A 24,073-nucleotide genomic window follows, 5' to 3' on the forward strand; every position below is an offset into this window, starting at 1 on the left:
TTCTTGCTCGTCCCTCCGCAACGTTTCTTCTTAAAACTAACACCCTTCCCTCCATCTCCTCTCACTATCCTTTTTCCCGTCACCCCGCCACAACGAGAGTGATGTTTACAGCGGCAGCTCGGAGCCGTTTCTCTTCTACTCTTGCTCGCCCCCGTCTCGCTCCGACAAATTCCCTTCTCGCTAGATCTTCAGTGGTAGGATACTTCTTTTCTTTTTACCCTGCAGATATCGGAGTCTGGTTAACAGATTATCAGGCTTCAACAATGGCTCCGCGGCGCAAGGCTTCGTCTGTCCCCGAGGGTAAGAATCACATGCACATTGGATGCACTCTCGACCTTACGTGGTGGGTGTGCAAGAGGTAGACGCAGCTTGCTGATTCGGAACAGGATACAAAGAAGATCTCTCCAAGGGAAACATGCTCCGATTTGAAGATTCGCTACCGCGTCTACCAGTCCCATCATTGGAGGAGACCGGTCGTCGGTACCTAAAGTCTGTGCACGCAGTCGTGTCTGAGGCCGAGTACGAGAACACCAAGAAGGCCGTGGAGGAGTTCATTCGCCCTGGCGGCGCAGGTCAGACTTTGCAGGAACGGCTGCTTGCTCGCGCTGCAGACCCCAAGCACAAGAACTGGCTCACTGAGTGGTGGAACAATGCCGCCTACCTGGGTTACCGGGACCCCGTGATCCCCTATGTCTCCTACTTCTACTCATACCGTGATGACCGCGCCCGCCGGGACCCGGTTAAGCGTGCTGCTGCTATCACTACTGCGGCGCTTGAGTTCAAGAGTCAAGTCGACAACGGCTCCATTGAGCCTGAGTACCTCCGCAAGATCCCTCAGGCCATGAGCTCGTACCAGTACATGTTCAACTGCTGCCGAATTCCTGCCGAGCCTGCCGACTACCCTCAGAAGTACCCTGCTGAGGAGAACCAGCATATTGTGGTGGTGCGCAAGAACCAGTTCTTCAAGGTACCTGTGGTCATTGATGGTCGCCCGCTCAACGTGTCAGAGCTGGAACAGCAATTCGAGCGCATCTACAAGATCGCGAAGAAGGCGCCCCCTGTTGGTGTTCTTACTGTTGCAAACCGCGACCACTGGACTGCCGCTCGCAAGAAGCTCCTGGAAGCTCACCCCAACAACGCCAATGCTCTGCGGGATATTGAGTCTAGTGGCTTCGTTGTCTGTCTAGACGATGCGAGCCCCGTGACCCTCGAGGAGCGTGCGGAGCAATACTGGCATGGTGATGGCCACAACCGCTGGTTTGACAAGCCCCTCCAGTTTATCGTCAACGAGAACGGTACTGCAGGCTTTATGGGAGAGCACAGCATGATGGATGGCAGCCCAACCCACCGTCTCAACGACCACCTCAATGCCCTTATCTTCAACAACAAGATTGATCTCTCAGCGAAGCCTGTGCGATCCAACCTGCCCGATCCCCGGCCCATCGACTTCCACCTAAATGAAGAAGTTCAGGAAGCGATTGACGTTGCGGCCAAGGAACACCGCCAGCAGATTGCCGCCCACGAACTGCGCGTCCAAGCTTACCAGGGCTACGGCAAGGGCCTGATCAAGAAGTTCAAGTGCAGTCCCGACGCGTACGTGCAGATGATCATCCAACTTGCCTACTTCAAGATGTATGGCAAGAACCGCCCAACCTACGAGTCTGCCTCCACCCGCAAGTTTGCCGAGGGTCGCACAGAGACCATCCGCACTGTCTCTGACGAGAGCGTTGCCTTCTGCAAGGCAATCACCAACTCCTCTGTTCCCCGTGAGGAAGCTGTCCGTCTTTTCAGGACTGCTCTCGCCGCTCACTCCAAGTACACTGCCGAAGCCAGCGACGGCAAGGGTGTTGACCGCCACCTCTTCGGTCTCAAGAAGCTTGTTCGTGAGGGCGAGCCCCTGCCTGCTATCTTCTCCGACCCAGCCTATTCCTACAGCAGCTCCTGGTACCTGTCTACCTCCCAGCTTAGCTCTGAGTACTTCAACGGCTATGGATGGAGTCAGGTTATCGATGATGGGTTTGGAATTGCGTACATGATCAACGAAAACAGGTAAGCCCTCACCTACTTTTGAAATTATATCAAAGCACTAATTCGTATAGCCTTAACTTCAACATCGTCTGCAAGCGCATCGGCGCCGAGCGCATGAGCTACTATCTCAACGAGGCGGCAGGCGATATCCGTGACATGCTGATGCCGGATCTTGCCGCCGAGGCCGAGAAAGCCAAGCTGTAGACCAGCTCTGTCTTCTTTTCCGCTTTCATCCTGCAAAGACTGTTTTGTCTCGTTGCTGTAAAAAACCTAGACGATTCGGTTTCGTCATGGCCATACAATTGCATAGAAGTTTGTGTTTGTCCCTTAAGAGATATCTGCTCTAGCTAGCCAGTTGATATTAATGTTGATGTATTCTATGTCATATATTTCTATTTGATATCTTTTATGGCATAACCGCATATTTTGCTTGTAGGAAACGGCTTTGTTGGTAGTCTTATCCGAATAACCAGACTCGGTAAATAGATTCCAATAATCAAATCTCCCCCTTCTCAAGGTACTAGGTCATTTGAAGTTCAGCCTAGCTTGGGTTCGTCGTCCGGTTTGGAGAATGCGGTACTATTTTTACTCACCCCCTACTAACAGTTGGGGTCCATGTAAACACAGCTCTGCTAACTCAGACTACGACGGATATCCAACAAATTTCGGGTTAGGGTTTTGATCTGCACGCCACGCGAGAGATCACGCATAGAGCGGGCGCTTGATTTCAGGTTCTAGGACCGTAGTACAGAGTACGTACTTGGCGTAAAAGTGAAACTCGGGCTGAAACAGCAGTTTGGGCGTGCGGGCCCCTTGCTTTGAAGTCCTGTAGTAAGTACAGAGGCACGTACGCGTACGAGTAGGAAGTAAGGGGTGCGTTTCGCGTGGTTGGTACACGTGTTTTCTGATTCTTATGCTTACTTCGTAAAAAACTTGGAGAATGGAAAAGAGAGCGATGCGGTGTATATCGAGTCATCATTTTATCTTCGACTGGGATATCTATGTTTTGGTAGATACATGTTGAGTTGAGCTCGTTATGATGCTGTTGCTTTAAATAGTCAGGTCCAAGGACATATCCGGTCCAGACTGGTATAAGCGCTAGCAGATAGTGATGGGTGTAATTGATGTTGAGGGTCACATTCAATGACCGGTAGTATGATGGTGCAACACTACGCTAGTTCCCTGGGTTACGTTGGTGATGCATCTGGGGTTTGAGTAACTCGGCACGTAGCCCCCATGCGCATCTTGTCGACGGTCGGCGTTCCACCAGTGCCACCGACGGGTTCGTTCCATTTCCAGGTCGGGAAAATATAGATAAAGTCTTGACTCTTGTCTCTCGACTCTTGAGGCGGCAGTCAAGGAGTCTCCCACAACGTACTGGCCCAATCAAGTCTTGTCTGACAACTCACCGTCAGATTCTGCGCTTGCTGCTTGGGATTCTCTGACGCTAGCATTGCCGGACATCCGAGAAGAGGTCATGATGTTCGCACTTTGTCCGCTTAATTGGCGTTCTGTGTCAGTGTTAGTGAGACAATTTATGGCATTTAAGTTTGAGCTTCTTTCGAGCATCGTTAGACAGGCCAGAAAATCACGCACCTAGTTCCCGAATTCGCTGGCGTAGCATCTGGTTTTCCCTTGCAAGCGACGCGGCTTCGGCTTGGAAAAAGCTGCTTTCCTCTCGGCTTAGGCTACCCCGCCGTCCTAATCCGTCACCGGGGACGGCGACCCACTCTGATGCGTCCCGGGATAAATCGGTCGGCCGTAGACTCGGGGAGTGTGCTTGGCTCGGGCGGCGGCTGGACAAAGAAGAAGGCAACTGAGTCGAAGTTCGGCTGCCCGCAAAGTTGGAGAGCGAATTTGTGTGGGGAAACGAGACAGAGTGCTCGGTAGAATTCGTAGCGTCGCCAAGAATTGCAGACTGTTGCGGATGTTGCTGTTGCTCAAGTTGCTGAATCCGGAGCTCTTGGTTCCTGATAATTTGAAGAAGCCGGTTCTGGGCATTGTCAACCATCAAAGACGCTGAAAAAGAAGCTGTCTGCCTTACCACCTGGGCTTCTTGCTCCTGCTCTAGTTCCTGATGCAGCTCCCCAAGCGAAGGAGCGCGGTGGTGATGAGGATCACCAAAGCCACTAACGGGGCTCGCGGCAAAATTGAGTATATTCGACCGGGGCCCATCAGACGGTGAGGCCGACGGGTTATCGCCGATCGACTCACTGAGCCTATTGCCACTACTGTTGACGTTCACGTTTCCAGATCGGCGACGCTCCGACACCGAGATCGGGTGATGGCGGTGCGGTAGCTCGGAGGCCATAGTGCTACTGTTGAAGTGGTTGTTGTTATGGCTCGTCGACGTCGAACTGGCGCCGGTTGAAGGAACGGCGTCCAATAGACTGGAGAGAGTCCGTCGTTGGCGTGGGGAAGCAGATGCCGAGCGAGAAGGAGGTAGAGAATTGATGTCCGGAGACATGGTCTGGGTCGGTCAAACGATCAAACTCTCGTAGTATCCGAAAGCAGAGGATGAAATAAATGTAGTGTATTTGCGAATGCGGTACGCTTATGATGACGGAGTTGGTTGAGCTCTCACTATCTTGCTGGGCTGACTGATGGACCATGGTCAAGCCTGGAGCCTGGAGATTGAGGGGAGCGGCCGCAAACAGTAGGCGGTCACAAAACACGGCCACAGCCGCCAGCCGCTTTATCCGGATACATACTAGCGGGCGCCCAGAGCCCGGAAACAGCCGAAAGGACTTAGTAAGGCTGGGTTCTACACGTGACCATATATTTTCTGGTCTCTTTCTTCCTCTTCAGAAGTGTGCATGCAGTGGATCCTGGAATGTCGGGGAATCGATGGTCGCATTCAACGTGGAAAATATCTGGAGACGGGCGACGATCGCGCATCTCGGTCGGGAAACCTTCAGCGATGTTACCTAAGAAGACTTCGGATCGTTTGCGAGGGATGTTCTGCGTTTGCGATTGACCACCGCGAATCTGCGATCCTTGGCGTCGTTCATCTTGGCTCTGGTGGCTAGTCTTACGACGCCTTAGCGTGTGCTTAATACTACCGTTGCGGCTTGGAAACCTTCAGCAGTGGATATGGGTGATAGTCTACTCCGGATTCAGAGTTCTTTGCGTTCAGCACGGGCTGTCCTGGGCCCGGTGTGTGAGTTTCCAGCATATGATCGACTCGTGTCTATTATTATGGGGAAATTCTACGAATCCTGGAGACTGGACTCTGGAGAGATTGTGATGAGCCGGTGGCCCATGGAGAAACCCCCCAACCCCCCACATCTCCATCAAAATTTTCTGCTCCAAGGCGAGTGCTCCACCTCCACGGAACCCGAAGGTTGCAGTCGGCAAACCGTGTGGTTGTCACTACTTGATAATCACACCACGCACAATTTGGCACGATTTGATAAACCACGACCTTTTCTCTTGTCACCCAAACTTGAGGGAGGATGCCAAGTATAGTCAAGATTGACCCAAGTAAATTTGTAGATCAAAGACGAGGGATCTTGGGCACAGACGAGCCATTTACGTCATCAGCTGCAGAAGATTCCCATCAAGCCCAATGCAAGATTTTTGAAGATGGGACGACAGGAGACGTCCGAGAGGCTAACACTTCAGGCACTCCACTCAGGTCGGCCGCCACTTGCGTCGAACCAGAACAACAGTGTTGGATCCATCATTGTCATATCATTTTGACTCTCGACCCTGGGAGTCCAGGTCCGACCGCCGCTCGGGAACCACGACCTCAGGCCTAAGGCATCCCGACCTCCCTTGCGTTGTACGACCGACCGCAGTGCGCTGACTGACAGCCTGACAGTAATGCTGCATACCATATCGTGATATCTCGATACTCCGTACTGCACGATTGCATGAAGATTCTGGGCGCATTCCGTAAAATCGACCACTTAAGTACCTGCTGGCGCCAGTGCGACTTGTTCGATGCCGGATTCCAGTCCCGCCGCTCGGCCTTCCCGATCCGGCCTCGACGAAGGGTTCCGGCCCAGAACAGCGTCAAGCGGCCACCGCATTTTGCCAGTTGTAGACTGTTGCGGGAGGCCAGTGGACGAACGCGGTGGTGTGCCTCTCTGCAGCCGTTCCTCTGTCCAATCTACACTTTGTAGGCCGTCGATATGCACTGTAGGTACCATGGGATAACACAACAAAAGCAAAGAATCAGTCGCCAAGGCACGAGATCTTCATGGGGCGGTTTCGAGATTCGACCTTGGAATCAGCCAAAGAAGATCGACATGAGAATATGGCTCACTAAAGTCAAACACAAAGCTAGCAGTAGAAAAACTAAAGAAGGCGGGGGGAAGGGGGGTACCTTGCCCAAGGAAAGGTACGTAGCATCGACGCTCTCTGGGTCCAGCCAACACCGGCGGTCGTTGTCCGTTCTTTCCCTTTTGGGGGCTCTTGCCTCCATGCTCACCATGATGACAGGCGCGAGCTCTCTTTTCTTTCTTTCACCTCTTCTCTCTGCTTCCCCGGCCCTCCCTCTTTTTAACATCCGCTTCCCCCCGCTTTTTCCCTCTCTCGACTCTTTATCTTCTCGTCATTCCCCCATCATTGTCTCTGACTCTTCCTCGTTTTCGTCGACACTCCACCTTCCTGTTCCTCTACCCTCTCTCACGTCGACGCCGATCTTTGCCTAACCCTCATCTTGCGTGCTACAGTCCCTGGCCAGTGTCATTGTTGTAAGTAGTATCTCATGCGTCTGTTGCTTTCGGTGCTCTTGACCATCTGTTACTCTGGATGACCTCGCACTGTTTCTTTATTGCTTCATATATCGACATTGTGTTCAGTCCGTATAAGGGCAATGCTAACGTGGGCCCGACAGTGGTGATTCAACCAAGATGGCCTCGCCACTCTCCGAGAAGGAGATTGAAACTTCGCAAAGACTGCGAGAGCCTGAAGCATCCTCTACGTCTCAAGATGATGCAATTATCGAGACTGAGAAAAATAAAGATACAGCAGACCTCGACAGCAAATCTCAGCTTCCCCGTGACCCTACGGCAGGTACTACTCTACATCAATTAGAGAACAAGCCTGGCGAGAAGATCGAGTTGACCGAAGACGACTGCTATGACCAACTCGGTTATGCGTGGCCAAGCTGGAAGAAATGGATGGTCATCTCAGTGATCTTTCTCGTTCAGACTTCCATGAACTTCAACACCAGTCTTTATTCCAATGCTCTTGTTGGCATTTCAGAAGAGTTTGGCGTAAGCATGCAAGCTGCGCGTTGTGGTGCAATGATATTCCTTGTCCTGTATGCCTTTGGTTGCGAGCTGTGGGCACCCTGGAGTGAGGAGCTTGGTCGCAAGCCGATCCTGCAGGCGAGTCTCTTTCTTGTCAACGTCTGGCAGCTTCCTGTGGCACTTGCGCCCAACTTCGCCTCAATCATGGTTGGTCGTGCTCTGGGTGGTCTGAGCTCAGCTGGTGGTTCAGTGACCCTGGGAATGATTGCCGATCTCTGGGAAGCGGATGAGCAGCAGTATGCTGTTGCTTGTGTTGTTTTTTCGTCTGTTGCTGGCTCAGTTATCGGGCCTGTGGTAGGAGGATTTGTCGAAGCGTACTTGCCATGGCGCTGGAACATTTGGATTCAACTTATCTTTGGTGGCTTCGTTCAGATTGCACACTTGTTATTCGTCCCCGAGACTCGGACTACCATCTTGATGGATCGAATTGCCAAGAAGATGAGGAAGAGTGGTGAGAACCCGAACATCTACGGACCCAATGAGCTCGTCCCCTACAGCGAGCGCTTCTCGATGCAGGAGATTCTTGTTACTTGGATCCGTCCCTTCAAGATGTTCTTGACCGAGCCGATTGTCTTGACACTTTCACTTCTGAGTGGCTTCAGTGACGCACTGATTTTCATGTTCATCCAGTCCTTCGGCCTGGTTTACGACCAGTGGGGCTTTGGAACTGTTGCACTCGGGTTGTCCTTCATTCCAATTCTCGTGGGCTACCTCATTGCGTGGTTTTCCTTCATCCCAGCCATTAAGAGAAACATTAGGGAGAGACGCGAGAAGCCTGATGATGAGCAGGCTCAGTATGAATCCCGTCTCTGGTGGCTGCTCTGGACCGCTCCCTGCCTACCCATTGGGTTGATTGGTTTCGCTTGGACTAGTCTAGGACCCCCCATTCATTGGATCGGCACCATGGTATTCTCTGCCATCGTCGGTATCGCCAATTACAGCATTTACATGGCAACAATCGACTACATGATCTGTGCCTATGGGCCATACTCGGCTTCCGCCACTGGCGGAAACGGCTGGGCGAGAGATTTCCTTGCTGGTGTCTTGACGATCCCTGCGACACCTTTCTTCCAGAGTAAGTGGTGACTCTTGACAAGTATGTACTTGAAGCTAATCACCTTGCAGACATCGGCGGCAAGTACCATCTCGAATATGCTTCTACCATTCTCTGTAAGTATTCCCCTTTCACGCTTTGCGCCAAGGAAAGCAGCAATGGTCCTAACCATTATTCTAGTCTGCATCTCGTTCCTCTTGGTCATTGCCGTGTACGCTATCTACTGGTACGGCCCGACACTCCGCAAGAGGTCGCCTTTCGCCCAACAGTTATCGGACGCAAAGGCCGAACTACAAAGCCATGGTGCAATCCACACTGGCAGACTTTCACGCGTCCCGACAGGCTCGAGGGCAAACTCCTTTGCACGATCGCAACAGAACTTGCGTATCCGCCAAACACTGGGCAGCAGACAGAACAGCTTCGCGGCGTCACGTCCCACTTCGCGCAGTGCCTCTGCGCGACAGAGCTTCTCGGAGGTGTAATGAATTGCAAGGATTCAAAATCATGACGATGATGATGAATGTGATTTGACTTCGACGTGTGAGACCGAATCAGTTAAGCCATACCCGGATATTCCAACTTGGTCTCGTCACAGCAACTAGCTGCCCTGAAGTAACTCGTCCGGTCTCCTTGTCGACAATTTCTCGCGTTTCTCTTTGCCTTACAATCTGTGAAGGGATGCTTCGGTACCCTACTTCTCTTAATCCGTCTAATGTTCTTCTCAAGCGGTCCTTCCCGCATTTCCATATTCAGATCGCTATGGTTTCGTGATGCCTTGATTGCATACAAGACTTGCTTGGTATCCACTGGCGCATTGTAATCAATTCTCGCTTGATCTGTAATTCAGCTTGCTCCTTTGGCTTTTGACCCATCTGATTATTCTAGCTACCAAGCTTTAATTGATTGCACGTACTTATGGCCCATAGTGAATTGAGACCTGTGTAATGAATCTTCTCGCCAATGGCAAGTCTGCTATACTGTAGCCTCACGTCTGACAGTATAATTCTATGTTCGGTTATGCTCATGTTTGGATTATTGCCAGACGCTCACTGTCTAGATGTGCACTTGGTCATGTGACTCGAACTAGGATTCCGTGAGACTGCGGTGTCATTGGAAGAGCTCTGCATCTCTCAACCAGTGCACCCTGCAAAATGAACCCCGCCTTTAAAGGTTATCAACACCTTCGAAGGTCAATATTAAGCTTCCGTCCGTCGTGTCTTCGCAATTACTCGACTCGACAGCCACTTCTTCCTTTTCAATTGCCGTATCTGCGAGCAAGTGCTCCCTCTACCGTCTCTCGTCAACCTCAATTGAAGAACGGGATCAGCATCCGCAGGGCTTCAACTATGAGTTCGGAACCTCAATTTGCCGAGGGATTTGACCCAGAGCAGCTGCGTCCGCAGCTGAATGGATTGCAGGATCAAGGGTGGAGGTTAGATGAGGACAAGATTGGCATCAAGAAAACTTTTTATTTTCGATCTTATTTCAAAGCCGTCGTAAGCTTCTTCTTCTTCTTCTTCATCTTACCCGCCTCCATTTCAGTACTTGAAGCTGATGTATCGCAGAGTTTTTTGAATGTGATTGCATCGCAAAGCGCTACAAAGAAGCACCATGCAACAATGACGGTCGTAAGTCACAGGAGTCGCGGAACCTGAGCAATAGGTATCATCGCATGCTAACCGGCGAGCTTCAGAGAATCGGGTCCGTGGACGTCCACTGGACCACTCATCATCCTCGCGGTCTCACCGATAAGGATATCTCAATGGCACAGTTCTGCGAGCAGGCGGCAGAGTTGATGGGCGCGGTGCAGGAAGGCCAAGGCCAGAAGTGTGGACCGGCGACGTAGGCTTTGGGATCGGTGGATGCTACTTACATTATCGTAATCAAGCTACTTTTGTTCGCCTTTGTACATATTTGCGTATGCATAATTGCACGCAATCTAATCCTTATGGGGAAGAGGTGGAGACGGAGGGTGATGAGTCAGCCTCACTTTGTCTCGATTCCTGTGGTACCGTTTTCAGTTTCAGGTTGACGTTTGACGACCCAGACTCCGTGCTTCGATTCGTCTGCACTCTGCACTTGCAGCTTACCTCTTCTCTATCCCGGAACAAGGGCTGACATGACAGGGGAAATGCGAAGCACCAAATCCGTGCTCGATTTGTCTCAAGGCAAGTGCGAGTGACGTATGATCCTTGTGGCGGATGCTGATCCCCCTTTCGCAGGCGATCTCAAGACTCCGGAAAGAGCCTGGTCTCGAGCAGCTCCATTTCTATTCCCGATTTTCGCTAGCTCATTGGCTTGGGCGGAAGACACACACAGGGCTAAACTGCTCTAGAGCTTCTCTCAGCCGAAAACCGTTTTCCAGAGTGGGGTTAGAAACAGCTGATTCAGGGGTTATCCGAACTCGAAAACAAGTTAGGAAACCATGAAGTGTCAGATGGTGGACTCAGTTTGGTTGAGTCCCCATCTCATGGTCTCATCTAAAAGACCAAATCGAGATGGGCCATCTCGCCTTGTGAGTTGGCTCCATGAGTCCCATAGATCATAGATCTCGACTGCGGTCTCAGTCCCACGGTTCTTGCGGGATTCGTCCGAACCGTTTCAGACTTGATCACAAATAACCCTAAGTAATTTAGTCACCTTTCTAGTCAACGGACTCAACACCCCGGCAGTGGATAGGATTTGGCGCTTAGTTCATTTCAGCACAAAGGCAGGCCAGTCATCTCATTTCCGGTCCTCCTAGGCGGGCGATTTTCCCTAGTCACCCTCTGGCCTGCTCCTCGCTCTCATCTATCCTCCCTTTGTTTTCCCACTCACCTCACGGTCCTTTGCTTTTCTTCATCTCCTTCTGGCATTCGGCATCTGAATAAGTGACGACAATGGACTTGTTGAGGACGGGCGTTTGATTGAAGCAGTTCTCGACTTAAGCCCACGTCCAGCGCCGACGCTTTACGCACCGTGCACGTTCTTTTTCAGAAAGCTTCCGATCCCGCGCGCATGGGGCCAGCAACTTTCGACCGGTCCTGCGATTTTCACTTCCAGTCATTCCCTTGATATATATACCCTTAACTAACCAGGTTACCGAGCATCTCGCTCCTCGCGCCGTTCCCGTCTACGATATCTATGATCGCTCTTTGAATGTATTTACTCAAATGAATCATTCAGACTTCTGCCGCCATCGTTACGGATCATCTCAACCACTCCTTTTATTGTTTCACGGCCATACCTTGCACAACTGACGTCGTATGTTGCGCGAAGTCAGCATTGATATATCTCCCTCCCAATCCTGCTGAGTATTATAAGGATAATTTCCGTCGCTAGGTCGTCGGTCGACGGGGAGAGCAGCAAAACGTCAGAGCGATGTCCCTCAACACCAAATCATCTCAGCCGTCTGTCAGCGAACGGAGAGGTCATCAAGTAGCACCCTTGCATGTACAAACCAATTTCAGCCGTCCTAACTCTCAGATTGTCAATGTCGCATCGCCCCTCAAGCAGCGTCCTCGGCCTTCAGATTTTGAGAACAACAAAACAGAGCGGGTTCCCTTGCAGGCGCCGCATGTTAAGCGGCAATCTTCCAGATCAAGCCTGCGCCATATCTTCAGTCGCGAGAAACCAGCTCGGAAGTCGGACGTCAGGCTTTCGGGCATCGAGGAGGCTCAGGATCTGGTGAACGAGTCTCGAGCCGAGGAAGCGGTGCCTTCATCGCCCAAGGCAGAGGATTGTGAAACACCTCGGGCTGCTGTAGCTTCCGTCGCTCCTACTCCCGCCACGCCCACTGCGCCGACAAATACACCACGGTCCAAGTTGCAACCAAAACATAGAACGAAGACTGATGAAGAGGATCAATTACCTGCAGAAGATGTGGCGTGGAAGCCGCCTCCACTCTTCAAAGCTTATCCGCAATCACTGAAGCATGCTACTCTCCCGGCTCCGGTCCTGTCGAGCGATTCCATCATGCGCCTGCATGCTACTTTCAGGGCAAGGGAAGCGAATTTGCGGGATAATGATCAGCAAGCCAGTCAACCGGCGAATGAGGAACCCGTGGAGGAACCTACAACGCGGAAGAAGAAGCTTGATAAGGAGAAGCAAAAATACCTACGCGCTCTGTCAGAGAACGTCGAAAAGGGCGAATGGACCCAAAAAACCTTTATTATTGCGACATCCGGGTATATTCTGCAGTACGCTGGCGAGGGTAAACACGACCGGTTACCCGAAAAGATGCTTCTTCTCGGACCAAAGTCCGTGGCGTTTGCCAGCGACGCAATTCCCGGCAAGCATTGGGTGCTGCAAGTGTCCCAGGGTTCTGAGGAGGATAGTAGCACAACTTCCGCCGAATCGTCTAGGCCTATTCTCTCGCGGTTTGGGTTTCACAGGTCCCACGCTCGGCGATTAGCGCGGAATATGCTTCTTGTGTTCAATGACCCGGAGGAAATGAGTTCTTGGTTATTGGCGGTCCGCGCTCAAATAGAGACTCGGGGCGGTAAAAAGTACGTTTCTGAAAAGGTGTATGACGAGGGAATGGAGAGTCAATTGCGGACCACCCCTAGCATGCGACAGATGGTGAAGAAGGACCCTAACCGGTTCTCGGCGGTCTACCTGCAACCGCGGCAATCAATGAACTTTGAGGACAAAGACTCTAGCGTTGGGGATCAGTCTCGTCGGAGTTCGTATATTTCGCTCCATCGCCGGTCGATGGTTATGCACCCTAAGCCCGAGTCGCGTGCAGGCTCGGTGTCCACGGCCCAGACAGAAGAAGAGCCCGCACGCTTCTATGCCGCAGTTGGATCGCCCCCTCTTCCAGACAGCAGCATCATTGCAGAGCCAACGTTGTCTGTCGCCGGTCCGGCTAGCCCGACTTTCTCGACTCCGAGAAAGCGACAATCAATGTTCCTGCCTCAGGCGACAAGTTCAGAAGCCGCAGAGATACCTAGAGCGCAGTCGGCGGTCCCTGAGGCACATTTTCGGAGTGCTTCGCCGCCGGCTCCAAACTTTAGTGTGCCACTTTTTAGCAAAAGATTTGCAGCTCGACAAGATAGGCACCAGGGTCCTCGGCTGCCGTCTGTCCAAGGTGATCATCCAGATGATACCTCAATTGATACCGTGTCCATGTTTTCATCTCCACCGCAATCTCCCAGTCGAGACGGCTTCGCTATTCCACTTGATAACCGCGAGCAGCGCCAACTGGCAGAACGGCGGGATCAAAACAACAAGTCACTTCGTACGTCAAATTCCGAAGATACGCTTGCGAATGTGCCTCGAGAACGCGACCGCAGCCGTCTTCGTTATTCGCATCTGCCAGAGCATGTTGCAATGCTGCCTTGCCAATCAACTTCGCCTCGCCGAGTTAGTGTCAAACCAGTGGTACCAAGCGCCTCGCATCAACCTATGCCCATTGCCCAAGTCGTGAATACGTCCAACCACTCTGATCAGCCCAGCAAGACAGATCAGCCAAGCCGTCCATCGTCTATAGTCATGGCGCGGCGGAAGAGCATGACTGGGCTCACTGCCGGTCCTCCAAGCGCGCCTCCTCCAAACATTCCCCTACCGAAAATTCCTTCGGCATTCGTTGATCGCTCTCCGCAAGTTGCGTTGTCAGAAAAGTCTCCACCATCGTCACCTGTGAAAGACGTTCAACAGGCACTGGGCGACGTCGCTCCTATTTCTTCCGCGCGGAGCCATCTTCCACGGACCGTACGGAGTGTCACGACCAGGCCAATGAATACGCCCGCGAAGTATAGCGGCGCAAATTATATCTAATATAACCCGGACCAGAACCACCAACCCTATATGAATCACAAGTTCCCACGCCGAAATTCTCGTTTCTCACGGCTCGAGTACTCCCACCTCGCATGCATTCTGAGCGGCTTAGCGTTCACTCTCATTTCCCTTCCTTTCTTTGATCACTTCCTGCATGATACCATTTCTAATCCCGTTTCATCTCCCTGTCCACCCAGGCATTTGATATGCTGTGATGGAGCTTTCACTTTCTCGAGATATCCCGCGCTGTATGCGTTTGCATGATTTATTTTTGTATTTTGGCTTTTGCATGTGTGGGGCATTGTTGTGTATAATAAAATAGACATGGGATACCAGCAATACAAAATAGTAATACGGTGTGAACTGACTTGTTTGATATCTTCAGCCATTTACAAGGACCAATGTACCAAGTATCCTCATCCACACCTCTATAGAAAACGTATCAACAACGTCAAGACTACGGGGTATACAGTGGGTAACTGACGGTAGTTGATATATACCTGCTGGGAAGTACTAGTACTGACGACTCCACAGGGGTTTATTCGACCTCTGTAGGATACTAGCAACATTCTCAAATTTACACAGATGCCTTCGATGGAACATCTCGAGGACTGCAGCGAGGGTCGCCTCAGACACACTTAGTGTACTTAGTCCCAGGCATACAATATAACCAATATGACGTCATATTTGGTTAGCGGGCATCATTTGCAACTCTAGACTCGTGATACAAGGCAGGAAGAGAGGCTCCGTCTCAAAAATACTTCTCGATGGTCCATAAATCTCATCAGTGAGCAGGAATCAAACAGGGTTGTGGTCAGGCAACCTGGATGACATGGTGATGACGGCAAGCCCTAACAAACACCGCGTTATGTTCCCCTTAGGTCTGGATGTTTTCCAGGTCCACCTGTCCTAGTAGCCACTTTTGAATCCACAACAGCTATTATGGCTAAATTGACTGGTGGGGTGGACACTTGCACGCCAGAGGATGTATGATGACACCTCCGTTGCAGCTCTGTGTGCTCTGTAGACGTCACCCTGAAACCACCTTCAGCTTGACCAAAACCCGCATATAAACCTCCCAACCATCCTCAATCCAACCTTAATTCGATATAATGCTCCGCTCTCTTTTCCAAGCAAAACCCTGCACCTCGATATCGAGATCTACAATCACGACAAAACTTTCCACAGCCTCGTTTCCCCTACCGACACCTTACCACCACATCCTCCGACCCGTCTCGACTGAAGCCAAAATGTCTGCCCAAACCAGCAACGACCACTTCAAGCTGGAGAATCTCTTTAGCGTCAAGGGCAAGGTTGCCCTTGTTACAGGCGGCGGCTCCGGAATCGGCCTGATGGCCACGCAGGCGCTCGCAAAGAACGGCGCAAAGGTCTATATCACCGGCCGCACAAGCGAGAAACTCAACCGTGTCGCGGAGCTATATAGCAAGAACATCGACGGGCAGATAATTCCGCTTACGGCAGACGTGACGGATAAGAGCTCGATCGAGAAATTGGTCGAGGAGATCTCGAGCAATGAAAAGGCCTTGGATATCCTGATCAACAACGCGGGCGTTAGCAGCGCAACGCAGGATACGGACAAGCAAACACCGGAGGACTTGCGCAAAGCACTCTTCGAGGACGCAAGCAGTTCCATGGAGGAGTGGGATAAGACTTACCGCACGAACGTTGTGCAGTGTTTCTACACGACGACTGCCTTCCTCCCTCTGCTCCAGAAGGCCACTGATGCCCAGCGGGGCTGGTCCTCGACTGTCATCAATATCTCATCTATTTCTGGTATTGTCAAGGCCTCGCAGCACCATTTTGCTTACAATGCAAGCAAGGCGGCTACCATCCACCTGACCAAGATGTTGGCGCACGAGGTTGCGAGCTCGGGACTGAAGATTCGTATCAACAACATCGCTCCTGGTGTCTTTCCCAGTGAGATGACAGCGAGCGAGAGCGACGAGAAGCAGAAGTCTGCGCTTCCCAAAGAGAAGTATGAAGGGAAGGTCCCGGCTGGTCGACCGGGGAAGGATGAGGACATGGCCGCCACGGTGCTGTTTGCTGCTACGAACCAGTACTTGAATGGGCAGACGATCGTTGTCGATGGCGGGTATGTCTTGTCGACGGGGACGGTCTAAGGGCTTGATTCTATTGTATTATTATGTGAAATAATGACTTGCAATGACCAACGTGATAATCACAGCATGAAACGAGTCAGCTTCTCATGTCACACCCTTCTTTTCCTAATTTTCATGTTCCATATAACTTGTATAATTCCTCACAATTCCGTCATTTAGACCGGTTCTTGGTGGCCTACAATGTAAGACGCGAGCTTGTTAGCCTTGAGAATATGACCAGAGCAACGATGAGACCGTTATGGTTGAGGCTGCTATGTTTCATCCATCCTAGACCTTGGAGAGACCTCTGGGAAGGCATATCATCAATTCGATCTTGAACACCCTAGTGCAGAGTACGTATCTTTGACCAACGGGTACTGTCTAGCTTTACCAGCCATTGGAAACATTTCTTTCAACCGCATAAGTCTCCTGCTTCTCATCTAAAGCTCTGCTCCGTCATCCTCAGTGCACAAATGCCCTATAGTCCATCAAAATGAGAAAGTACATGACAGTCTCGGTAGAGCTCAATGTAATCCATCTACGTAGATGGAAGACTAAAACACACTGTCCGGTGCTTAAACTTAGGCTGCGAGATTTCAGTAGATAGAGTATCTTATTTGCCATGGTAGAAAAGAAACAGAAAAACAAGTCTATTCGAGTCATAAGGAGGGAAATGAAGTACATCGGATCAAAGCAAACCAATAGAACCCAGTCTCAACTCATCCCAATATCAACCCTGATCTAGGGTCTTGGAGTCAGTCCGCACTGCTCCCGTCCAACCTGCGTCCAAGTGATGTCAACGCGGCCCAATTCGGCGGCGCGGCCACCTGTGAGGAGGTCCATGGCCTGCTGTCCGACGTTGAAGCCGCCAGGAGCAGTGTCGATGGCAGTCATTATAATCGAGTTGGTCTGGCCAGTTGCAGAGGTGTAAGTGATCTGGTAGCACGAGCCACAGTTGGGGCTGTTCCAGCCGGGAATGGTTGGTGCGCCGCCAATACGTGCGAATGTAGGCAGAGAGCCAAAAGTCGTGTACCCTTCAGTGATGAGGCCGTAATCGCCGTCCGAGCAGGCAACAGTAGTCAGAGAGGTGTCGGCAACGTCGTACTTGGTGTCGTAGGAAAGAGTAGATGTGCCGGAAGTCTGGCGGGCGACGAGCGGGTTTGAGGGAGCTGCGAGGGCCGCAGCAGCAAACGCGGGGAGGAGGGTTGCAAGCTTCATCTTGTGGTCTTGAGAGCTGGTTTGAGCGTTGAAAGCAGATGACGAGATTTGAGATATGGGCCTGTTTAAAAGAGGCGATGGATGGTTTGGTTTGGTAGTGGTGGAGACTGATTGTATAGAAGTGAGGAACGATGCTTGATGATGATGGAGGCAGAGGTCCTGGAAGACAGACGGTATTTATATCTCTTTTGTCACCGATTCGTACTACTTCTCGATCTTTCGTTCCCTCGGAGACAATCCAAGTCCAAGTCCAAGTCCACGGCAGTCAAACAGTCGGTCTCACGATGGCTCACAAAGTTGTGCATCTAGAGTACCCGCATTGTGGCTGGCAGCTGCAGCCTAACGGTACGACGTAGAAAGAATAGAAGCGCGGGTAAAACCCCAGCAATGGCAGATCACAGCGATCCGTACCGAGTGAGACACTATTGCTCGATCGATGGGTGATCTGCATGTCGGCTGACAGGCCGATAGAGGACAGACTGACACTGTCAGCTGCCAGTGAGACATGCTGGACTCTAGCCCTAGACAGCTACTGATTGGCGTGGGGAAGCTCTATTTTATTTTAAGGCGGCCAGGCTTATGGTATGTAAGACAGCACGTTGTTTACCATAGCGACGGTGAGGACTCGGGGCTGGACAGTTGGTACCAATACCGCCAATACTATTCTGGTATTCGACATATATCGGAAACGAACGTTACCTCGACGGTACCTCGACAGTACCTCGTACACAATACGGTATGATGCAGCGTACAGAATAGAAAGGAATAGAACAAGGGTTCCGTCATAGCTGTCATAGGGCTATCCTTACTATTTATAGCTCTTCTCCGCACCACGTCTGATTGGTCAAATCACAACTATATCATTGCCAGTCTCCAACTGTGTGTAAAACACAGTGCGGTCAGCCAATGTAAACAAATCACTCCAACACTCAACACTCCAATACACCAATATCCGACCTTGCAGGTACAGTGGGCCTCAGGGCCGCGTCTCGACTACCGTGATGCCACGCAAATTGAGGAAACTGAGAAGTTGGTCGCCTAAAGGGCGCGACCGGTCATTGCTCTCTGCATCTCGTAAACCCGTTTCCTTCCAACGTCGAGACTTCCGTTCGGTTCGGCATTGAAAGTTACTACTAGATAGTCAAGAGCTGGTGAATATGGCTTGGGACTTTAGCACCACTGTCCGCAACAATTTTCGGTTCGATGACAACCCTCAATCATAGGATACCTAACCGTTTGTCTGCCTGTTTGATGTTTGCCAGGAGTTGCACCTAGTGTTTGCTCAGTTCTGCGAGTGTGTTCTTAGTCGTCATGAATACCGGGTAATACCCGGTCCTGGTGGATCAGGGCTCGTACCGTTAATCTCTGGTGTCTAGATGGGAGGTAGGAAGAGACTCATCCATCCTGTTAGCATGAAGTCAGATGGCGGTCATAGTGGGAGTTATGAGTTGTCTTCTGTGATTTTCATACTTTTTCCCCCTTGCAATGTGGAGGAGAAGAGATATTTTTTCTCCGGTTGTTAGGCAGGTTTAATAGTCAAGTGCAGGTGCTTAGAGCGTATTGTCTATTCAATTCAGTCCTTGCATCATTGCAATAAATAGACGCTAATTACTTGTGGCAGCACTTCTTGCATCTATGAGTGGTGTATAAGCAGGCTAATAATACATATAGTTGCATAGAGGCTAGGTCTTGACCTTTAGCCCCATAATTATCAGAGTATCAGAGAGACTTCATACGGCGGAGCTATACCTCTACAGAGCCGCCAGCATCTCCTCTACTCGTCCAAACTTCTCCCGTGGCTTGCTCTTGAGCGATCCACGCTCGCGCTCCGCACGGTCAATTCGCTCCCAGTCTTCCCAGGTCGTTGCTCTTACACCACGCTGCTCTGCCTCGGCACGGACGCCCTCCCATCCGAGGCCGGTCCTTTCGTTCGATGGGTTGAGCAGAGTGTTACCATGCTGTGCCACATCCGCTGCGATCGCGTCCGCCGTGCTGAACGCGTCTGTCATTGTTGTGGCAATCACACCCGTCGGTCCCCGCTTGACCCACCCGGCACAGTATAGCCCCGGCAGATGCGAAATCAGGGACCCATTTGGGAGTGTATCATGAGTCCCGGCCTCTGACGCCAGAGGCACAGTGACCCGGCCAAAGCCGTCGTTGGGAATTACTCCGCGGCTCTCATCGAATGGCACTCCAAGGTCTTCTAGTCCAGGCAAGGGAAGACCTTTGTAGCCGACGCTGCGAAAGAACGTGTTCGCGGGAATGTTGACTTTGGCCGGCTTGCCGTCGGAAAGGTGCTTGGGCCTAACCTTGGCGCTTGCGGAGAACGGATCCGCGGGGTCGAGTTCGTTGCGGGCGAAGCGCACATGAGACAGGCGGTAAGGGAAGACAGGAGACCAGTTGAGACACTCTGGCGAGAGGAGGAAGTCAAGAGACCACGACTTGGTGGTTGTGGTAGGGTCATTGGTAGATCCTTTGGAGAGTAGCTGGATCAGTCGTTTCTGCGCCCTTGGGAGGGCTGAAATGACGTCTTCTGGGGGAAGAAGATCACGAGGAATGGGGTCAAATGATACAGAGGGGAGCTGTAGCAGTTCTCGAACCTCTTTAATAGTAAACGACGCCTATCGGGGTTAGAAAAGTAATGTACGGCCAAGGGACTGACGTACCTGCAACGGGCCTCTGCGGCCTACTACCCGGACCCTCTTGATTTTGCTGCTGGACAGCGTCTCCAAGGCGTAATCGGCGATGTCAGTCTGGCGGAGACGATCCACTCCGGACAGTAGTATCCTAGCTACATCCAATGCAACATTGCCTTGACCGATAATCACAGCATCCTCTCCCGCGGCAAGGTCCGGGTTCAGGTCTCGATGCTCCGGTAGCCCGTTATACCATCCCACAAACTCCCGCGCCGAATATACACTGCGCAATGCGTCCTCTCCTTGGATCCCCAGCTTCTTATCCTTCGGAGCGCCATAGGCGAACAGGATGGCGTCGTAGTGTGGCTTGAGCACCCGAAGAGGCAGCGTTTCGCCCAACTCAACGTTGCCAATAAAGTTGAAGCGTGGAGATGCTGCAACTTCCGTAAACTTCTCTTCACAGTTCTGACCGCCGCCGTTAGTCCTCGGTTCTCACCCATAGCTGATGGGAGACAGACCTTTACTTCCGGATGGTCCGGAGCTACGCCGTACCTTGCCAGGCCAAACGGCACAGGCAGCTTCTCGTACATATCTACTACCGCATCCTCGACCTTCCCCAAGAGCCGATATGCTGCGTAAAAACCAGCGGGGCCCGAGCCTACAATGGCTACTCGGAAGGGTCGGTTGGTCTGAACCGTTTGGCTGATATTACGGCGTTGTGACTGGAATTGAGAGAAACGCGCAAGACGCAGAGGCCGAGATGCGCGAAAGGTGCATTGCGCACATATATATGGAGCATGCTGCAGACTCATCGTTGAATGTAGGTAGAGTCTAATTTTATTATATGTCAAGAAGTTCGGGTTGACTCAATCGCGTAACACGTGATCTTATCGATCTTATCGTTATGCCAGACCAAGCTAGCCGGCGGTACTTCAACCTTGGGTCTTCCACTATACTAGTACTAGTATACAACCCGCTGTTGGCCTCCTTCGCAACTCTCAGCATTGCATCTACTAGGGTCGTTGCCTCTTAATAACTCTTATTCGTTAATTTACGGCTTTCTTTCCGGTTTCAAGTCTCGTACTTCCGCATTCACACTCGTAACCCAGTAGGTCCGTGTGATAAGGCTTATCGGTTGCCAGGACAACCCAGCCAGTGTTGTTGACGGTTCTTGTTTCAGCCTCAATAGACACTGCAGTATCTCGGCTGCCCCCATCTCACTCCACCTGAACCTCATTTTGGGAGATCTCGTGGTGCATGCACGAGCTGTCGGCGATTTAAGACGCAGCCTGCTTGTTTTTGTATCATTCAATAGGCTTGTTCTGTCCTCATTCCTTCTGACTTCCAGTCTTCCAATCTTCCATTGTTCAATACATTCCTTCTCTTGCGCACATTCCGCTCCTTCCCCGCCTCGCGTGGGTGGAGGCTGTCATTGCTGTGATTTAGCTATTGCAACCATGGGGAAGTCTCCTCCATTCCTTTACGGACCTCCTGATGCTTTCAGCTTCAGAGGGCCTACAGATCCTCCTTTCAATCCAAAAGCTGTGACGCAGGCGAGCTGGACTCGGCCTCCACCCAAAAAGAAACAGAAAGGCCCGCTGATCAACTTCAATCGACACCCAGACTCGGTATTTCGCACAAACCATTGACTATTGAATATTGCTGACAGCTTGAAGTACTGTAACCTCCCCGATGGTCGGTCGCGATGGACTCCGATGAGCCCTAGGACAAAGTCAAAGGTCTTTTACGGTCGAAAGATACAACTGGGTCTACGAATTCTGTCGTTGATTGGGGCTCTCGGGTCGTTGTTTTGCGCTATTGTGATTAAGAATGTCGCGGCTTCAATAATATGGATCATCCGTGTAGGGGTGAGTGAGGAGCACTCTGATAATCTTTCATCCTACTGACTTGAACAAGCCCGCAGTAGCAATACTGCACACCCTCTACGCTGTTTACCACTTGTGCCGTTCCCCAGTTACCAGACCTCCGGGCTCACAAGCGAGCTATATGCTGTTCGCCACAACCTTGGATCTAGGGCTAGTGCCGTTTTATACCTTTGCCGCTTACTTAGGTTATAAGGAGTATACCACTGGCACCTACAATTGGCAAACACTTCTGAGCACGGATACGGGTGTCATCACGACAATCGCAAAGGCGACTTTTTATCTTAGTGTTGTCAATGGAGGGCTTCACTTGATTTCTCTTGGAATCTCCGCCTTCCTATTCAACATCTTCCGCCAAATTGCTCAGCTGCCCCCCGACCTTAACCCCCTAGAAGATAATCTGACGTCTCGTTCTCACAAGAGAACCAAATCAGAGATTGCTGAGAAGCATGCTAGCAGCTCTACTCTAGACTCAACAAACTCAGTTGCACAGCCTTTGATCGGCGTCCCTCGCACCATCCCATTCACACATACCAGGGTGAAGTCATCGGAAGGCAATTCGCTACGGCCGCCGGTTGATATGGTCAAGCAGAGAGGGAACTCACAGTCTTCTATCCCAGAGATGCCCTTCCGGTACCGCGCGAATACCCTCGAAGAACCTTACGAAATACCCCTGCATGACACGGACTTTGAGGCCCGTCCTACCTCTTCTATCCCGTCCAGTACTCCACTGCGCCAGCCGTCTCCTGAAATACCAACTCGCTCTCAATGCGTCAGCCCAGCCTCGGATAATACTACCTCGGACAACTGGGTTGCGTTCCCATCTCGCTCGGTTTCCATGAATGAGGACGTTGATAATGGCGGTGCAGCCCCACGTGAGCCGTCGTCTGTTTACAGCAGGACGGGCACACCTGGATCCTTAAATGGCGTCGTCGATTGGATGGGCCTCGCCCAAAAATACGGATGGGATATTGGCGAGACTATATCAGAAGACCTTCGCGGTGAATATGAGTCTCTAGCTATGCATGAGTACTACGGGAATGACGACGATAGCCACAATGTGCCCAAAAATGGTCTCTATGATCATGACGAGATGGACGAGCATGACATTGGGAACCATCGCATCGATATATATCAGGATCACGAGGACAGTGACGGAGAACATGGAAATACCCTCAGAGTCAATCCGCTGGGACTGAACCCTCCGACACCCCAGCCCATGCCCGATATCACTGAGACTAAACCGGCATCTGGCCGTATGGTTCTGGGCGATATCCCCAATTTGAGCCCGACTCCGCCAAAGCACAAGGTTCCCCCTCTTGAGCGCCCGGAGAAGGAACGCTTTTACAACGGAGCAGACATACACACTGTTACTGATGATGACTCAAAGAGTGCCAAGAAAACCAAGCTTTATAAGCGCAAGTCTCATAAACTCAACACCTACGGCCCTCTCCAGCAGCAGAGCGAAGATACTGCAGAGAAAGACCACGAACCCCGTCCGGCTACCGATCTTGCTATAACCGATAGAGATCGTAAAGGCCGTGTTGTCAGTAACTCAGGGGCTGACTTCGGTCTCCGCGTCGGCCAAGGGCCAAATTTGTCGTACGGAAACTACATTGCTGGTCTGGGTGTTGGGAGGAGACGAGACGTTAGCGGCAAAATGGCTGAGGAGGGCCGAGGCGGTATCGATAGCCCTAACTCCAAAAGCACGAGCGGAAACGGAAACGCCAACTCCACGCCTAGGGCCGCTGGATGGGCGAGATTTGCTGGGTTGTGATTTGATAAGATCTATACTCAGACTGCACTTTCGGCCCAATATGATTGAGTGAGGAAAGCAAGCAGAGAATATCATTGCATGTAACATGGAGATGGAATTGGAATTATTTACTGAAATGAAATGATGGATGAGATTCTCATTAAGGATGGGTGGAATAGGGTTTCGAATTTCGTTGCGTGATACTCATTTGCTTTTTGTATCTACTGTTTGGCGTACTAACGACTGATATGTAGTTTGGGCTAGGAAAGAATACCATGACACCTCTTATGATTCCTCTGTTTTTGAATGAACTGTAGAACCACCGGGAATGATAGAGATGTGCCTCGCATTAATAGCAGT

At 51.3% G+C, this 24,073-nt stretch overlaps 9 protein-coding genes across 9 annotated transcripts, besides 1 other annotated feature; 6 read left to right on the top strand and 3 right to left on the bottom strand.

The window, feature by feature from the left end:
- Nucleotides 1-24,073: part of a sequence feature (contig 1.107 303..444822(-1)) that runs on past both edges of the window.
- On the top strand, nt 56-2,442 carry ANIA_06279 (carnitine O-acetyltransferase acuJ). Its single transcript, XM_658791.2, has 4 exons — nt 56-194; nt 255-300; nt 387-2,049; nt 2,100-2,442. Exons 1-4 carry the CDS (start codon nt 102-104, stop codon nt 2,230-2,232), a joined length of 1,935 nt encoding a protein of 644 aa, XP_663883.2. The 5' UTR covers nt 56-101; the 3' UTR covers nt 2,233-2,442.
- Nucleotides 2,731-4,495, bottom strand: ANIA_06278 (uncharacterized protein; the record flags this gene model as incomplete). Its single annotated transcript, XM_658790.1, has 4 exons — nt 2,731-2,762; nt 2,950-3,027; nt 3,438-3,539; nt 3,625-4,495. The coding sequence occupies 4 exons, from the start codon at nt 4,493-4,495 to the stop codon at nt 2,731-2,733; spliced, it is 1,083 nt and encodes a 360-aa protein (XP_663882.1).
- On the top strand, nt 6,483-8,990 carry ANIA_06277 (putative MFS multidrug transporter). The gene is made up of 4 exons (XM_050611422.1): nt 6,483-6,728; nt 6,872-8,364; nt 8,415-8,459; nt 8,524-8,990. The coding sequence occupies exons 2-4, from the start codon at nt 6,888-6,890 to the stop codon at nt 8,823-8,825; spliced, it is 1,824 nt and encodes a 607-aa protein (XP_050466949.1). The 5' UTR covers nt 6,483-6,728; nt 6,872-6,887; the 3' UTR covers nt 8,826-8,990.
- ANIA_06276 (4a-hydroxytetrahydrobiopterin dehydratase) lies at nt 9,690-10,189 on the top strand (the record flags this gene model as incomplete). Its single annotated transcript, XM_658788.1, has 3 exons — nt 9,690-9,839; nt 9,909-9,971; nt 10,037-10,189. 3 exons carry the CDS (start codon nt 9,690-9,692, stop codon nt 10,187-10,189), a joined length of 366 nt encoding a protein of 121 aa, XP_663880.1.
- ANIA_06275 (peptidase family M20/M25/M40 protein) lies at nt 11,704-14,100 on the top strand (the record flags this gene model as incomplete). The annotated part of the gene is made up of 1 exon (XM_658787.1): nt 11,704-14,100. One exon carries the CDS (start codon nt 11,704-11,706, stop codon nt 14,098-14,100), a length of 2,397 nt encoding a protein of 798 aa, XP_663879.1.
- ANIA_06274 (SDR family NAD(P)-dependent oxidoreductase) lies at nt 15,225-16,664 on the top strand (the record flags this gene model as incomplete). The annotated part of the gene is made up of 3 exons (XM_658786.2): nt 15,225-16,213; nt 16,401-16,423; nt 16,513-16,664. Exons 1-3 carry the CDS (start codon nt 15,351-15,353, stop codon nt 16,662-16,664), a joined length of 1,038 nt encoding a protein of 345 aa, XP_663878.1. The 5' UTR covers nt 15,225-15,350.
- On the bottom strand, nt 16,819-17,438 carry aspf13 (allergenic cerato-platanin Asp F13; the record flags this gene model as incomplete). Its single annotated transcript, XM_658785.2, has 1 exon — nt 16,819-17,438. The coding sequence occupies one exon, from the start codon at nt 17,436-17,438 to the stop codon at nt 16,962-16,964; it is 477 nt and encodes a 158-aa protein (XP_663877.1). The 3' UTR covers nt 16,819-16,961.
- On the bottom strand, nt 19,190-20,664 carry ANIA_06272 (NADPH-adrenodoxin reductase; the record flags this gene model as incomplete). The annotated part of the gene is made up of 3 exons (XM_658784.1): nt 19,190-20,059; nt 20,105-20,539; nt 20,593-20,664. 3 exons carry the CDS (start codon nt 20,662-20,664, stop codon nt 19,190-19,192), a joined length of 1,377 nt encoding a protein of 458 aa, XP_663876.1.
- ANIA_06271 (uncharacterized protein) lies at nt 21,532-23,992 on the top strand (the record flags this gene model as incomplete). Its single annotated transcript, XM_658783.2, has 3 exons — nt 21,532-21,702; nt 21,751-21,942; nt 21,992-23,992. The coding sequence occupies 3 exons, from the start codon at nt 21,532-21,534 to the stop codon at nt 23,732-23,734; spliced, it is 2,106 nt and encodes a 701-aa protein (XP_663875.1). The 3' UTR covers nt 23,735-23,992.

This window comes from Aspergillus nidulans, chromosome I (genome assembly GCF_000011425.1).
Source record: "Aspergillus nidulans FGSC A4 chromosome I".
Classification (NCBI taxonomy): Eukaryota; Fungi; Ascomycota; class Eurotiomycetes; order Eurotiales; family Aspergillaceae; genus Aspergillus; species Aspergillus nidulans.